Source organism: Chaetodon auriga, chromosome 19 (genome assembly GCF_051107435.1).
Source record: "Chaetodon auriga isolate fChaAug3 chromosome 19, fChaAug3.hap1, whole genome shotgun sequence".
In the NCBI taxonomy this organism is placed as follows: Eukaryota; Metazoa; Chordata; class Actinopteri; order Chaetodontiformes; family Chaetodontidae; genus Chaetodon; species Chaetodon auriga.
The window spans coordinates 11576723-11592628 of NC_135092.1; the positions used below are offsets into that span (position 1 = coordinate 11576723).

Below are 15906 nucleotides of genomic sequence, written 5' to 3' on the forward strand. Positions count from 1 at the left end.
TTTTAACACCACCAACAGGTGACACTGAAAATGCTGCATTGCGCTTCCATCTCCCCAAAAATGTATGAAAAGAACGAGGCGGACATATTTCTTGTGTTGATATCTTTATATTGAAATTCATGAAGTATACACAATGCATCCTACACTATTACAATTTCCACACGTTGATAATGTTTTTGTTGTTGGATGATAAAGCTACGTTTTGGCATTTAATTAACCAAACAGCAGTCTGACTGAGAAGCTCGGAGCAAAAGAAACATTAAAAACATAAAACATCGTCGTGGATTAAACTGTAGCACGGCAGCAGGTAGGCAGGTACAAGTAGGCAACATTAGTTATAGTTACAGAGTAGAAAAATCATAAACAAAACCTCAATGTTGGTTTTTTAACGTTTGTTATGTACAACCCAGTGCCTTTACAGGAACGGCCTTTGTGACCTTTCTTTCCGCCTCTTCTGGACTTCTCTGACATCACAAGCAGATTCCAACCAATCAGATTCCACCTTCAAGTTAGATGCCATTTACAGTGACTGTTCATATTCGGCCAGCAAAAGAGATTTAGCTTTTTCTTTTTCTTTTTTTTTTTCTTCAGTCAAATATGATTTGTAACGTATGAACAGAAAGTGGAACACTTTGGAGTCCTCTTTCTACTCAGTTAAATATGAAAACACACACATACGAGCAAGCACTTTAACCCCCGACTCATCCCCTCCAGACTGATTCAGAGTGCTTCCAGTTGGACCCCTGCTTTGACCTCTGATGGCATCGCTCAGTGTAACTCCTGTGATGCTGCTCCACACTCACCACAGTGTGTCCGTATATACACTCTGCGGCCATCAGTATTTAACATTTTGCCTCCTGAACACATTGAATTCTTTGAGGCGTGAATTCATCAAGGTGTTGAAAATGTTTTGCTCCGTGCCGGTTCGATAAAGTCCATCAATTCCTGCAGATCTTTTTTGGAGTGCCTGATGCTTGTGCTGTGGTTATCCCGAAGGGGCTCTACTGAGTCGAATGCAAGCAGCTGGAATAAACACAAGTTTCTGTCACAGTGCTGGATCTTGAGATGATGAGTGCTTTGTCACACAGCCATGAGGAGCTGCACCCGCACACTAACCATGCTTTCATACACTGTGGCATTAAAAGTATAACGTAACATTTCTGCATTGAATTGTCTATAAGCGACGACACCTATGTTATATAATTTGTTGAGCTGATACTCACGTTATCCCAAATGTTTCCAACGATGTTCACACCCAGAGAAATATGCAATCTATTAATTAATGTGGTCAGTTTACACCCTCTCATTACTGTAACGTCTGAGGAAACACCACACGTCACGCCACACAGTGAGGAAGGAAGTCAGCAAACCGGCTAGCGAGCCACCCTGTTGTTTACTACAGCTTGTAGTGCTCACTTGCAACGGAGCATAACTATTCCACTCATTAACAATAGTGGTTAACAATGTAGACAACAGCTCCCATGATCCCACGCTACTTCACGGCATCATCAAACTCCCTCTTTTGTCACTGTTTTGACTGAGACCCATAGCAGCAGGAATTACATCCTGTTGGGACTCTGAGCCAAAAAAAACTCCATTAGATGCCACTACAGACAGCACGGGTCACACATGCACTGAGTACACACATCTTCAGCGCGCACCAACAACCCTACCACAATTCAGATCAAGCATTTTACTTTTTCGAATATTTTTGACGGAAAATAAGCAAACCTCTTGACCATATCTGCATGTGAGGACACACGCTTCAACAGGCAGGTGTTCCTAATAAAGTGGCCTCCGAGTGTTAGTTCTCTACCGGCCTGCACATAACATCGACAGTGTAATTCAGTGTTTGTGTGTGTGGTGGTAAAAGAGATCCCGAAGGCCTGACTAAACTGTGACAAGTAAACACAACACGGCTCGCCATCCTGCTCAACAAGGTGTCCAACATCGCCCCGGTCAGTCAAGGTCAAAGGTCAAAGATCACAGCTGGCGCCTGGGGAGGGTGAGGCGGGTTTTAAAGGTGTGTTCAAGTGCAGCAGGAATCACGTTCTGTGTGTGTGTGTGTGTTTTTCATGAAGTGACGTTTATGCTTGTACAAGCTTTGCACCTCTCAGGGATTAAACAGTGTACTAACACACATACACATACTGTATGACACATGGAGGTTTGCATGGTTTGGAGCTTTTTTTTTTTTAAGTTTCTTTGTGCTGGGACGTCCAAATCAAACAAACCTCGAGCATGTTTTATGTCTGAAATTTGACGTGAGGAGAGTGAAGCTGTTGTCGGTAATCACAGCAGCTTTTCCCGCTCCTGCTCTGGCCCTAAATTCTATATTCATATCCACTCGTATCGTCTGTATCCACCTTCAGACCAAGGCTTTGTCAGCAAACTTTTCTTTAGCATCGCTCATATACACTTTGAACATTAAAGGAAACTAGACAATGAGGAAAAACCTCCCGTACATGCATGCACACACTCACAACCTTAGTGCTTTTTCTTTCCCTTGGACTTCCACACGCTCTCTCTCCCCCTCTTTCTTTTATACACATTATAACGTTAATTCAAATATTTACGCATTCAGACATGTTTTTTTTTTTCGTCAGTCTCACACGCACACATTAACACACATATCACATTCAGCACGGAACAAAAAAAAACAAAAAAAACATGCACACTTACACACACACACACACGTATCCTCTTTACATAAGCACATTCATGTACATACATAGAAAAAGAAAGGTATTGTTCAACGTAAATTAGAAAAAGCTCAGTTTTGAAAAGGCGTCTATTAGCTCTCGTACCTAAAACAAACATTTTACAGGGACTGGTTGGTTTGTGCCAGTAGTTTAGAGGGGAGCACGCAGAACAGTAAGGAAGGACGGAGTGTTTTCTTGTCTGTCCTGTCAGGACAGCGACAGTTCGGGTGTCCTACCTTCCTTCTGCGGGTCTTTAATATCAGCAGTACAAAGACAGAAATAAATGAAGCGTTTCTCTTTTTTTAACGTTTTTCTTTCTGTGGCCGGAGGAAGCACACTGTTTCTCTGGGCAAAGTGGTACCACTGCACTTCATCTCGTGTTTTTCAACCCCTTCTCATCAGCAAAGTTGGCTGTAGTCATTCAGGTTGGAGAGGGGCGGGGGTGGTTAGATCAGGAGGGGTGGGAACAGGGACACACAGAGAAACAAGTAACACAGTCTGTAGTAATGATCCTGGGGTTTAACGGTCAATGTTCAAGTTAAAGTTATGGCCCGGTGGGTTAAGTTAGGCGTCCAGAGGTCTCAGCGGACTGCGCTGAGCTCCAGACCTGGTCTGGGTACGTCTGGATGACGGGGTTATTAGGTTAGGTGGTCTCCTTGCCCTGGGTCCCAGTGACGGTCTTGATGGAGCTGAGCGTTCGGTTGAACCAGGTCTTCTTGGCAGCCTGCACCTCGTTGAGGGCCAGACCCAGGTGGTGCTCCAGGTCCTGATTGAAGAGGAAAGAAGAATCACTGTGACTATCACACTGAGCAACAGGGGTCCAAACAAGTCTGCCAGGAAATGAACGAGATGAGCAGATTTTGGCTCCTTCTTTAAGACTATGGATCTCTGTGTAAATTCCTAGAGTCTATTTTTGCCGCTCTGCCTTTCCAAAATCAGCAGCTTTCAACCCAATTCCCTTCCCACTCTTAGAAACCCCATAAACCATATGAAAACCTCATCTTCCTCACTCACAGAGCTCTTTGTTGCTGCTGGTCAAAACCTCTCACCATTAACATTTCACTGTCTTCTGGTCGAGCCTGTGTGTCTTCAAACTCACATCACCTCCATTCTTTGAAACCAGAACTTGAGTTCTTCTTAAACTCACCAATTATTTCCAAACTAACCGTTAAATGACAGAAACTGTGCTCAAGTACATTTTTAAAGGACTTCAACTGTGTAAAAGCTCTCCGTGTTCGTAAGGCAGCTCTTTTGTAATTCTATTAGACGTTAATGCTGCTTCAGACACCAATGATCACAGCTTGTCATCAGTCATTTTGGAAATTCAAGCTCATCAATAATGTGTCCGAGGTCTTGAACCACATCTTGCTGATAGCTTATTTTCTGCAGTGATTTGTGGAGCCTCTGCTGTTTTCTTGTGGTGTTCGTCAAAGGCTGCTGTGCAGGTGACCCTGTCTGTAACATGAAAGCAGGACGCCAAAACATCCCCCACCAACATGAACGCAATGACCTTGTTTCAATTCACATCTCAGACTTTCTGACTCATTAGAAAAACCAGCAGTATTTTCCAATGAAACTGTCTTTGCCAGGTCAGAGTCGTGCTGAATGTGTCACCAGACTCACTGCCACACTCTGCAGCGGCGTGCTGCTAGCGTACCTGGATCTTGCACTCGGCCTCCACCAGCTGCAGTTTGGTCTGGGCTAGTTCCAGCTCCATCTCTCTGAGCTGGTTCTTCAAGCCCTCCTTCTCCTCATCCGTCTCCTCGGTCCCCCCAGCAGGTGCCGTGGTCACGGCGGCCCGCACACGACCCTCTTTGTTGAAAAGAGCGCTGCACTTCTCGCAGCCTTCCACTTTGGACTAGAGGAGGATGGAAGAAAGAAAAGCTTAGAGGAAAAAAACAAGCTAACAGCAGACTTTGAGTGAAAAACGTAAGAGAAAAGTAAAGGCACTGTGAAAGAAAGATTATGGTTATTCTGGCTCCACACCAGAGGATAATTGGGCTGATTTTAGGTCTGATTCATCCTCCCGACAGTCGCGGGGGCGTTCCTATTTGAGGCAGGTCTGAGCAGATTATCTGGCCAAATGATCTTGTTGCGTGAGGCGCTTCCAGACATAATCTCAACACTACCCCGATTCAAATATCAATACCAAACACGTTTGATATTTGGTTGAGAGCCTGTAGATTGACAGAAACAGCGATGGACTATTGAGCAGAAACCTGCAACAGCCAATGAGAACGAGCCAACCAGGACGCAGCAGTTAAACCACAGTTCATTTTTCATTCAGGAGTGGTTTTGCTCGAGCGGCGCGAGAGTGAGGCAGAGCTTGAAAGCAGCCGTCTGACGTCAAAAACAATATTATTAACAAATTATTAAACTCAGAGCACAAATTACTGATTCGGGAGCATGAATCATTAAACCAAGAGCACAATTTAGTAATCTGAGAGCATGAATTATTAAATCCAGAGCATGAATTACTCATTTGAGAGCACAAATCATTCAATCAAGAGCACCAATTAGTAATTTGAGAGCACGGATTGTTTTTTTTCTCCATGACACCTCCCGGGCTCCACAGAAATAAGATGTAAGAGTGAGAAAATCACATTAAAGACTCATTCTACCTGGAAAGTCCATGAAAAGAAATCCAGCAAAATGCATTGTGTGCAGTGGAGATAAGTGTGCCGACACCTTGATTTCTTCTGATTGAAGAAGACTCCAGCTGTCTAACGTGCAACCGAACAACTGACGTCCAAAATAAATGCAAACATGTACAGCCAGCAGAGATATTTTTACAATTTGAAAGGAGACAGTGTGTTCTCTGTCGTTACTGAAGCATGGCAGGTCATTAGTGCAGTAGCCATACACGCCAACTATGCTTTCCCTGTTCTGTCAGGGCTTCACTCCACCCAGCCCGTTAGTCAAAGAGCTCTTTTTGGGCGCCCTTGTGTGTGATGAGCTATTATTGGGCACACAGCATTTGTACAAGCAGTGAGCAGGACATCACTGAGAGAACAGAGGCCGTACTGACTGTGCTGCTGCACAACACCACATTCAGGTACTCTGACTTGTTCACAGTTTTCTAATGTCGAATGCTGTGGGAGCAGGATGCTAGCTTCACCAGAGCTATGCTATACTGGAGGTGTTTAAAGGTGGAACAATAGTCAGACTAAACCGAGATAATGCTGCAGCATAGAGACATGTGAAGAAATGACTGCCAAACTTCCTAATGGTGGCGCCTTTTGGTTGAAATCACCGCAGATCGGTGCAGGGACAGGCAGCATCTCCACAGCACCTCCGCTCACAGTCGAGGTTGTGTGTCTTAGCAACAAGAGCTGACCAGGTCGTCTGAAATATTCCCTCAAAATTAATATTTCATAACAAGATCACATTTCAGTTGGATTAAACTGTCAGCCGAGTTTAAAGCTGAACAGTAATTATCCATAACGTTTATAGGCTCATCACTGCAGAAGCAGATGAGAGCAATAATGAAGCAGCAGAGTGCCCGGAATTGTTTCTGTCGTCACTTTAAATAGAGTTCAGTGAATAACTATGTCAGTATATTATTTAAGCCTTTCTAATTAACACTGTTGTAACTCAACAATGATATATTATTCACCGCACATCTTTGTCCCCCCCGCCATCAGCTGTCAATGCATTTGCTGCAGCATTATCAGCAAAAAAATAACATGTAAAAAACCCTGAGAACAAACATGATGACAAACACACACACACACAGAGAGGCTGCATCCTTTACAGGACTTGTCCTCGGCGCAATAAACCCTTTGTCTGTCCTTCTGTGAGTCCTTGGGCAGTCCTGACACAGCTCTCTGCCAAAATGGCCTTTGTCCCAGCTGCAGTCTAAACAGTTTGCGAGGCAGGTGTGGAAGTGCTGCATGTGAGATGCCCGGCCCTGGCTCTTTGGCATAACTCCTCATTCTTCCCCTACAGCTCTGATTTCACTGCCAGTCAACACAATGAGATGACAACATAGTTCCCAACACACCTGCAATATTGTGTGTGCCTCCGAACCATCATGTGGACATAAGCAATCGATAATCCGACTGTTTCTGGCTGTCATCCAGAGTCATCTGAGCTGCGGTTATATCATTCATTTCTCAATTAGTAACTGTGTAACAGACACACACGCATACATTCATACACTTGTGACTAACAGCTCTGTAATTACGCTTCCCTTACAGCCCCGGCTGTGAATCTCCAGCATGTGTTTGAGTGCACTCAGCAGTGTTTGGAGGTGTGTGCGCTGGTGTGTGACATTCACCCGGATTTTCTCCAGCTCTCCTCGGTTGGCCGTCTGTTGCTTCTCCAGTCGCTCGCTCAGCTGGGAGCAGATCTGTGTGAACCACAGACAGAGACAATAGTTGAAAAAGTCTGTTCAGTTTCGGTGCTTTCAGACAGTGGTTCTGCTAAGGATGTAGGGTGAAACAGAAATACCGAAAAACATACATCATGAATTCATCAGTCAGTCTTACAGGTGTTTTTATCCACTGGTTTTTATGCGCAGAAAAGTGCAGCAAATTAAAAGAAATCTTTAATTTTCCCAAAAGTTTTTAGACTTTGAGAAGGAAAAGTTGATGCAGACTTCATGAGGAGCGTGAAGCATGTGACTTAAAACGTCCACTGAAGAGACGCAGACCAAAGCATCAGCTCTGTGTGGAGCAGTGAGGAGACTGTCACGTTCATCAAAGTAAATTAAACAAACACAAATGCCATATGGTGTTTTCTACTTTCTTTTTCACTGTTTGAGGTTTGACTGGCACTCGTGTAATCACATCATCTTGTCGCGCCCTCTTCTTCTGCAGTGGTGAACCAACTCTTAATAATGGCAGAACAGTAACAGATGAAAAGAAGAATTCATTTGCACTTTTTGCCTTTTTGTTTCGCAGATTTCCTTAAACTTTGGTTAAGAATTTGCAATGCATTTGAATGGAAAGCTAAGCTACTGTAACAGAGACAAATGGTGAAGTGTTAACAGCTTCTTTTGACTTCCACCTCTCTGTACCGCCGTGCCCAGCCTTGTGTCTCTCTGTTTGAGCCTCTTGGTAAATCAGTCTTTGTGGCAGAGCCTTCATCCTCTTACTCTTACTGTAAGTCCATTAGCGGTGTCATAAGGTCCTGTTTTTCCAGCCGAGCTCACCGGATGTACATGAGTGATCCATGTGCATCCCTGCATGTACCCAATCTCTTTCTCTCCTCCACCTCTACCTATAACCCCCCGCTACAAACGTGCTGACAGACATACAAACACACACTCCCACACAGCTCGCCGACGAACAGAGAGATCGATGTGACGTGAGTCATCCTCACCACTTCACTGCAGACAGATTCTCTCTCTCTATCTGCTCTCTGCATATCTTGGATTCCCTGTGGCATATACAGTATATCTCTTCCTCCTCCTCCTCCATCTAGAGATCAATCTATATATCAACCAGTGTATCTTTATGCGTGCAGATATCCATCTTTCTCTTCCTACACGTCTTTTACCTTTTTCTCCCATCATGCTCTCCTTCCTTTGCTCTCAGCGTCCATTACTGAACCCATCTCTCTGCCTTCCCTTCATCACTACTGATCACTTATCCCTTCAGATTCTGCAGCTGCCCCCTTTGCTCTTTTACTCTCCTTTAATCTAAGTAGTGCTACTAAATGCAGGCTGTACATCTTTAACTGGAGCTGCGGGGACCATTCTGTCTTCTGTCAGTTTTGTCGCCCACATGTAATGTAGGCATTTCATTATTTCTATCATTTTTATTTTCTGTAATTTGTAGCAGGGCTGAGAGGGACATGGTGAAGAATGGAGTGAAGTCAGGAAGCCTCATTGCTATACCCACTGCAAGCAGGCTTATTTAAATTCAGGATGAACGGGGTAGTGGTTCACTTCATTCTCGCTCTTGTTTTTTTTTTTTTTTTTTTTTTGTCATATAATAGATGCTGAGCTTGTTCCCGACAGTCCAGGCTCAAAACCCATGGGCCATTTTTTTTTATTTTGATGTTATTCATATTCTTTTTCTCCCCCCGCAAACAATCTCAGTCGTATTTATTTGAAATGTTTTCATTCAATAATTCATCTGGTCCCTCTGTAACTTCACAGCCTGGGGAAATTTTGGTTTTCATCGTCAATAATGCACGTAGACACAACGCAGTGCGCTTACAGTATGCTTACAGTGGGCTTATTAAAGCACATGCAGTTTTAATTGCTTTATCACATTCAGAATATTTTAGACTAGAACTAGAAGCAGATAATTAGGATGCAAATGCTCAGAGTATTTTAGTGTCCAGGGTCAAGATATGTTCAAACTGTATGAAATGAAATAAATACAATGCTAACAGGACACCAGAGACACGAGCACTGGCGCACGTCGCTGTACCTGGCAAGTACCCGGCTAGCCTGAGTGCATCGACACTGGCTCCGCTCCTACAATAGGGATTACAATACACCACTCGACGCTGCTTTTAGCTTCACCATTAACAGACGTTTCTCTGTCCTCGTGGGCTGGAGGGGTAATTAGCGCACAAAGCTCTTTTGGCTCAACTCCCGCAAAGAGAAACTTGGCATTCGCAGGCACTGAAATAGAAAAATGCTATTTGAAGAATAATTTGAGTTATCTGGGTTGGAAAACAACGCAGGCTATTTTGGGACATTCTTCAAGTTGTCAATCCCAGAGGATTGAGTGCTGCTGTCCTCCCTCTCTCCTCCACAGACTTCTGTTCATGTTCTCCCTCTCTCCATCTATCACCCCCTTCCTCCCTGTCACAAAAAGAACTATTTTTGCCAAAGCCCCGTTTTCACACTTAGCTCTGCTCGGCGCAGTTCTCAGCTGCATGCTGGCAATCTGTAGGCTGCTTTCACCCGTAATACACACGCAACCATCACGTCCTCTCTCCTCTTTGACAGCTCTTGTCATCAGTGTTCAGATCTGCTGTCAATTCCCATCTGCTGCCAATATTTTTAGACTCAGGTGAAGTTAAGGTCTGTTTCTAAATTAGTCTTCTTGCTATTTCTGTCTAACCCCACAGGGACCGATAAGAGCTGGATTGTTACATAATGTGTCTGTGCTGATGATAATAGTACTTGATCTGGGTAGGTTTATATTTAAGCATTAAGTGACAAGACAAGATCTGAAAGGATGAAAATTGCTGTAAGAGGAATTCAGAGAGACGGGAAGTTAAAATATGCTCGCAGTCATCAAAGGCTCGGGGTTCAGCTTTGGGACAGTTTGCAAAATTAGACGTTTCTGCTTCACAAAGGAGATGAGTGAATGAAAACAGATTGCTCTTATATTATTTTTAAATACGTACGTCTAGTCCTGCCACATTAACGGCTTGATCAGAGCTTGGATTTGAAAAGACAAGCCAAACAAGGAGAGATAAGTGGAGAGGAGGTGCTCAAAGACTCACTCCTCAAACATCCCGAGTTCAAGACGAGACACACAAAATGAGCCAAAACAAACAAAAGCTTCAGTTTAATTTTCCTTAACTGATAACAATCAATAATCAATTCATCATTAATAGTTAATGTGTTAAGTTTAGTTGTGTGATAGTTATGTAGTTCAGTAACTCACAAAATCGCTCGCTGTCCACCATGTTTATAGGCGTCATGTCCTTTAGCACCTTAAAGTCGAGGCTCTAGGTCAGCACGCACGTCACCACAGCCTCTTCTCACTAACGCTGGCATATGATAGTTTGAAAGTTTGGGCGAGTTTTATTTTGTATCTGTTGAAACTGAATGAAGCGTGTTTAACGATGATAAAATTACTGTTTCCGCGAATGGAGCCTGGAGGCCTTGGAGACAGTGATAAAACAGCTGTTTCTGATGAAATAAAACAGATCTTACTCTTATCAAAAAGGTCTATCTCTGCAGCGATCCTTTCCGTAATGCTGTCAGACTCTTACAATAACAATCTGAGCCTGTGAGTGGCAAAAAACAAGCACTTTTGGTGGATGTACAGCAACGGTGCGCAAACACCCAGAGGGATTAAATTGCAGCTCGTATCGTGGCTGCAGGCTGCGGCGCTCTCGCTAAACACTGAAAAAAAAAATGTTGTCTCCATTAGTCACTTGGACACAAAAACATGGGAAAACAGGGTCCATAATTAGATCATTTGTGACCATAATTCCTCCCATTTGTCTGTGACAGTGACGTCTTCCAGCAGGTTTAGACCAGTGCGTCACTTTAATTTATTTAAAATTAAATGTAGGTCGAGCTAAAACGAGCAAACAATTCAACAACACACTACAGGACATTATTTAATTTGTTTATTTGTAATCTGTAGCTGTGTAGATCTTTTAAAAAACACTTACGTTGAAATGAAGTATGTCTTGTGCATAGGTTAGCCCTCTTTGAGACATAATGTGCAAAAAATAGAAGTTTCAATGATTTGGATCTGTGTGTTTTTTGAGGGGGAATATGTGAACGTCATTTTTGGATCATTTTGACAGTCCCAGCTCTCAGGCTGGACTACGCTTTGCCTTCTGCATCTTGCCTCAGCATGTCTCACTGACCGCTTCTTGTTTTTCTGAACTACTGCCACTACTAGATGGTGAAGCACGCCGCCTTGTGGTATAAAAGTGAATATATGTGATTCATTAACATTGCACCAGCCAACAGAAGCAAAAATATGACAAATCCATGCTCTCAGTGAAATTCACAGGCTGTCTTGAGCAGCCACTTGAGCAGAGTATGAGGAAGTGTCTTAATGATAATGACTGCTTGGCTCACTTAACATACGTTATGAACGGATCAGAGCAGGAGACGTTCAGAAGACAGAAAAAAGATTCAGTTTTCATCCATGTTGTGCTCTGAGATATGAATGAACTGATGAAGTAACAAATCATCAGGTCGTTACTTGCTGCTGTGCAGAGATCGCCAACTGCTGGCAGCATCTGCTGGCGTCCTCTGAATTTTGATCCGGTCTTAAAAAATGAGTTGCTCCTTTCGGGTTAGGGTGAGTCTTCAAATCAAGCAACCTTCAAAATGTCACTAAATTAACACGTGCAGTGACCCACAGAATTACTGGATGTTTGTATCTGATCATCACTTACATGCAGCTGGTTCTGTCTTGCCCTGTTTTGTCTGCACTTGCATCTTTAATTAGCAAAGCTTCTCTATATTTCATGATTTCTTTACATTTCATTCATAAAATTCAGTCTGAGATTAGAATAAATTCTAAAACTCTTGAAATAATTCGTGTCCAGTTAACTTCTGGCTGTACAGATCTCAGCTGCTGTGTGACTTTACACCTATTTTTGTCTCTGAACACTGGCTCCCAGTAGGTCTACGGATTGATTTAAAGATTTTATTGATTACCTTTAAGGCTCTTAATGGCCTGGTTCCTTGCTGTATTTCAGACCTTTTAGCTCCACATGGACCTGCGTGTAGCTTCAGACACTCAAGAGGCCGGATGTAAAACTTATGTCAGCAGCTTGTTACGTGACTGTGGAATGACCTTCACATGGAGGACGTGAAGCTGACTGGCTCATGGTCAGATTTACTTGATCTATTCCTTATTTCATCTGTTCATCGTCTTTTATTTTACCTAGATCATCTTTTATTTACCTGTGTGTGGTTTGCCCTTTGCTTTTGATTATTGTTGGTTTTAAATGCGTTGTTCTGTGAGCAGCATTCTTTTATTTGCTGTACAAACAAGGATCATTATCATTATTAGAAGATGTTTGTTGAACTTAAGCCCATCACAACAGCGACTTGTGGTATTTTAATGGTAATAGCAGAGAACATACAACACACCCCGAACATTAACCAGGATGTGTGATAGAGCGTCCTCTGACATGTGATTATCATGTTCCTCATGTGTGTATCTTGATCCTTTTTATATATTTTGCATTTATGTATTTTCATCATCTTCTTTTCTCAACAGTTCTTCTTTTTGTTCTTCATTTTTGGTAAGTATAGGAAAGTATACATTTTAAGAACTTGTCTAGTTAAATTTCTTTATTGGATGGTGTATTGATCACCACTTTAAAGAGCCCTAGTCTAAGGAGGGGGAGGTTAAGCAGATTGTAAAAGAGTTATAATGTTGTCTCTAAACTGAAAATCAAGTGTTCAAAAAAAAGTTTGGAGGAAACTGCTGTGAATCTGCCAAAGTTTAGTTTCACTTCTCTAAAATGTTGTGAGGAAAAAGACACTTCAGCAATATGATTTAAACAGCAAGGCTGATACCGCTGTGTGCATAAAGAGGAAGGACTCAGTGCTGTTATCAGACTTCTTCATTCAAGTGATTTCCATAGCCGTCAATTCTGAGGCACAAGTTTCAGATAAACAGTACATACCTGCTTATATTCTCCAATAATGGAGCCATTCTTCTTAATCTCCGATTCAGACTTATCAAGCTCTCGTCTACACATCTCCTTCAGCTGTGGAAACACACACACACACACACACACACACACACACACACACACACACAAACACACACACACACAGATACTGTTAGGCTGTTGCAGGGCAGAGACCAAGGACAGAAGCCGAGTCAGAGGCCCCAGAGACCGTGTGAATGCTGTGACATGTAAAGAAGACGGAGTAAGGTATTGGCAGATCTGAAGCTCGGGGCAAAGTCTCGTCCTCCACACAACCTCTATGCAAACACATAAATCACTCACAGCTGCACCTACACACTCAGGAAGACAGGAGACATTTGGAGGACAGCATTCAACATGCATGGGAACAGAGGGCAGCAGGTCTGTCCTCCACCTCAGAAGGATTCTACACTGAACTCAAGAAAATCAACATCGACGACAAACTGACGACCTTTGGCTGCGGTGGTCCCGCCACAGATGCCTCCAGTGTAGGTTCTGTTTTGTAGTGGAGAGTCAGATTTTAATTGTTGACATCAGCACCACAGCGCCAGATGCACACGATGGAGCTGTCTCGAGCTTTGATTGTATTCTTTCATTTGCTCTGTGATGCAGAGCGACGAAGGGAAAGCTGAAGGTACATCCAGGAAACTAATTTTGGAAAGTCTCATCACTGAGTAGAAGATAACCGCGGTGCAATTGCTGTGTCCGTGTTCATTCATTCATACTGAGCAGCAGTCTCAGGTAACAGAAGGCCTGCAGTGCAGCAGCTTTTGCTGGATGTGTGTTACTGAAAAGGAGCAGACGACTGACAGTCTTTTTAAAACGTCCTTAATGTTGTTTCACTTGCAACAATCTTCAACAGCATCAGAAGCTCGTGGGAGAAAACACAAACAGCTGATCAATCACAGCTCTGACGGTCCACATGTGGAAGCTCTGTTGCTAGTGCAGTGAGTTAACTAAGGCTGTCAAAAATATTCTAAATTCAATTATACATTTGAATTGTTAATTAAAAGATGCAGATATTCCATAGCGGAAACTAATATTCATTGGTGGAAAAAAAAGCAGCTGCTGCTCTGAATCTGTCTGCATGACAGACAGGAACAACACAAGCAGAGTTCCAGTTCTGCACTGACGTCTGAACTACAGACACCAGGATGAAAAGCGCCTGATTGTCGGCTCTAACCTGTGTAGACTCTTCCTCCAGTCGCCTCTTCTCGTCCTCAGAGTCCACCAGCTTCTGTTTGGTCAGCAGCAACTCTTTATTCAGGGCATCTGCCTTCTCCTCAGCCTGACACACACACAAAAACACACACACGGGAAAATAAGCCAATGTTGACGAGGTCACTGAAAGTTAGACTTGCCCTACTTTCTTCTTGGTTTTCTCTCTGTACCGTCTCTCTTTCCAAGGTAAGTGAAACGATGATGCACACAAACGTGCTCCCTGCCTCACACACACACACACACACACACACACACACACACACACATTTCAATACCGTGTAAATGAAAGTTTTTTCTACATGTATATGTTTTATGTTGCACAAACATTCTTTCACTCTCCCTCATGTTGTTTCAGTTCTTGCACAATTGTTGCCACATATGCATACTTGCTTCTGTTGAGTTCCTATATAGAAGTGAGGACTCACATTTTGATACAGATCTGTTCACACACACCCACAAAATTGCACAAATATCTACTTTCTCTTTGGCTTACGTTGTCGAGGTCTTTGCGCAGGGCTATCTTGCTGCTGACTAGTTCGTGTGCCAGGTCGTCGTTCTCCTGCTCCAGACGCATGTTGGCTTCTTGCAAACGACGGTTCTCCCGCTGGACGGAGGGAGAGTAAGTCACAGAGAGAGAAGGAGAAAAGGAGGAAGAGAGCAGACAAGAGACAAGTTAGATAAAGAGTGAGAGAATGAAACAAAAAAGCATTTGAATGGAGCGAAGTGAGGGGACATGAAAGTGAAAGGACAGAGTTGCAAGTGAATGTGTCAGCATCTCCTCCTGACTCAGTAGTTTCTGGAGTAATGCAACCATACACACAATGAGATTGTGCAAAAGTTGCTCAGGTGAGAATGTAATGTTTAACAGAGTATAACCTGTTTGTATATCATTAACAGCAACAGACAGCTGTATTAACAACTGACATACATGTAAAATATGATCCTAGACAAGCAGAAGAGTGAGGGGGATAAAGTATAGATATGAAATCCTGAACTTGCCAAAAAAGGTTTTAAAAATCGTGCAACATTTTTCTTACTTAGGATGGTATTGTGTTAAGTTTAGCCAACTGTCTTGCACGGTGGTTTATGCGCGAGTCTACTATTGCAAACAACACACATTTCCAAGTAGATGCTGTTCATTGACATATTGCTGCTCACCTTCTTCCAGGAGAACAGATCTACTGACTCAATAATTGATGAGTTATTTTCAATGCCCTGATGCTAAAATAGGACAAATGTTGGAACAGGGAAACAGGGAAAAAAGGGATTTAACTACTTTGACAGAGATTTGCAACAGTGATCTGAAATAAGTTTTCATATCTTAAACAAACCTACTTAATCAAACTATGATAATTTTTGACTGGACCAATATGACAGCAGTCAGCTTTATCAAGTTGTAGCTTTATGAGTGTATCTTGGATTGCAATAATACAACCACATCATACCGCTTTTGACATATTAAAAATGGTATTTGCTTTTTAGAGGCATGTTTTAAGAGCAAACAGAGCAGAAGTTCAGTCACTGTAATTGATGATCTTGTACTGTATCCAACCAAGCCGTTACCCTTGAAATGACTTATGATGTACAATTAATGGCTTTTTTGGTGCCGCAGTTTTTCTTTTTCACGAACAAGGACCGTCAAGGTCTACAGTAT

At 42.8% G+C, this 15906-nt stretch overlaps 1 protein-coding gene across 2 annotated transcripts in view; it reads right to left on the reverse strand.

Moving 5' to 3' along the window:
• Positions 1 to 92: 92 nt before the first annotated feature.
• rabgap1 (RAB GTPase activating protein 1) overlaps positions 93 to 15906 on the reverse strand; it is a 71775-nt gene continuing 55961 nt past the window's right edge. For both annotated transcript variants that reach the window (XM_076757314.1, XM_076757316.1), the window contains 6 exons: positions 14746 to 14856; positions 14215 to 14319; positions 13005 to 13088; positions 6982 to 7053; positions 4360 to 4560; positions 93 to 3468 (listed from right to left, as the gene is read on the reverse strand). In XM_076757314.1, the coding sequence (XP_076613429.1) occupies positions 3346 to 3468; positions 4360 to 4560; positions 6982 to 7053; positions 13005 to 13088; positions 14215 to 14319; positions 14746 to 14856 (696 nt within the window). In that variant the 3' untranslated portion in view covers positions 93 to 3345. The remainder of the gene's footprint in view (positions 3469 to 4359; positions 4561 to 6981; positions 7054 to 13004; positions 13089 to 14214; positions 14320 to 14745; positions 14857 to 15906) is intronic.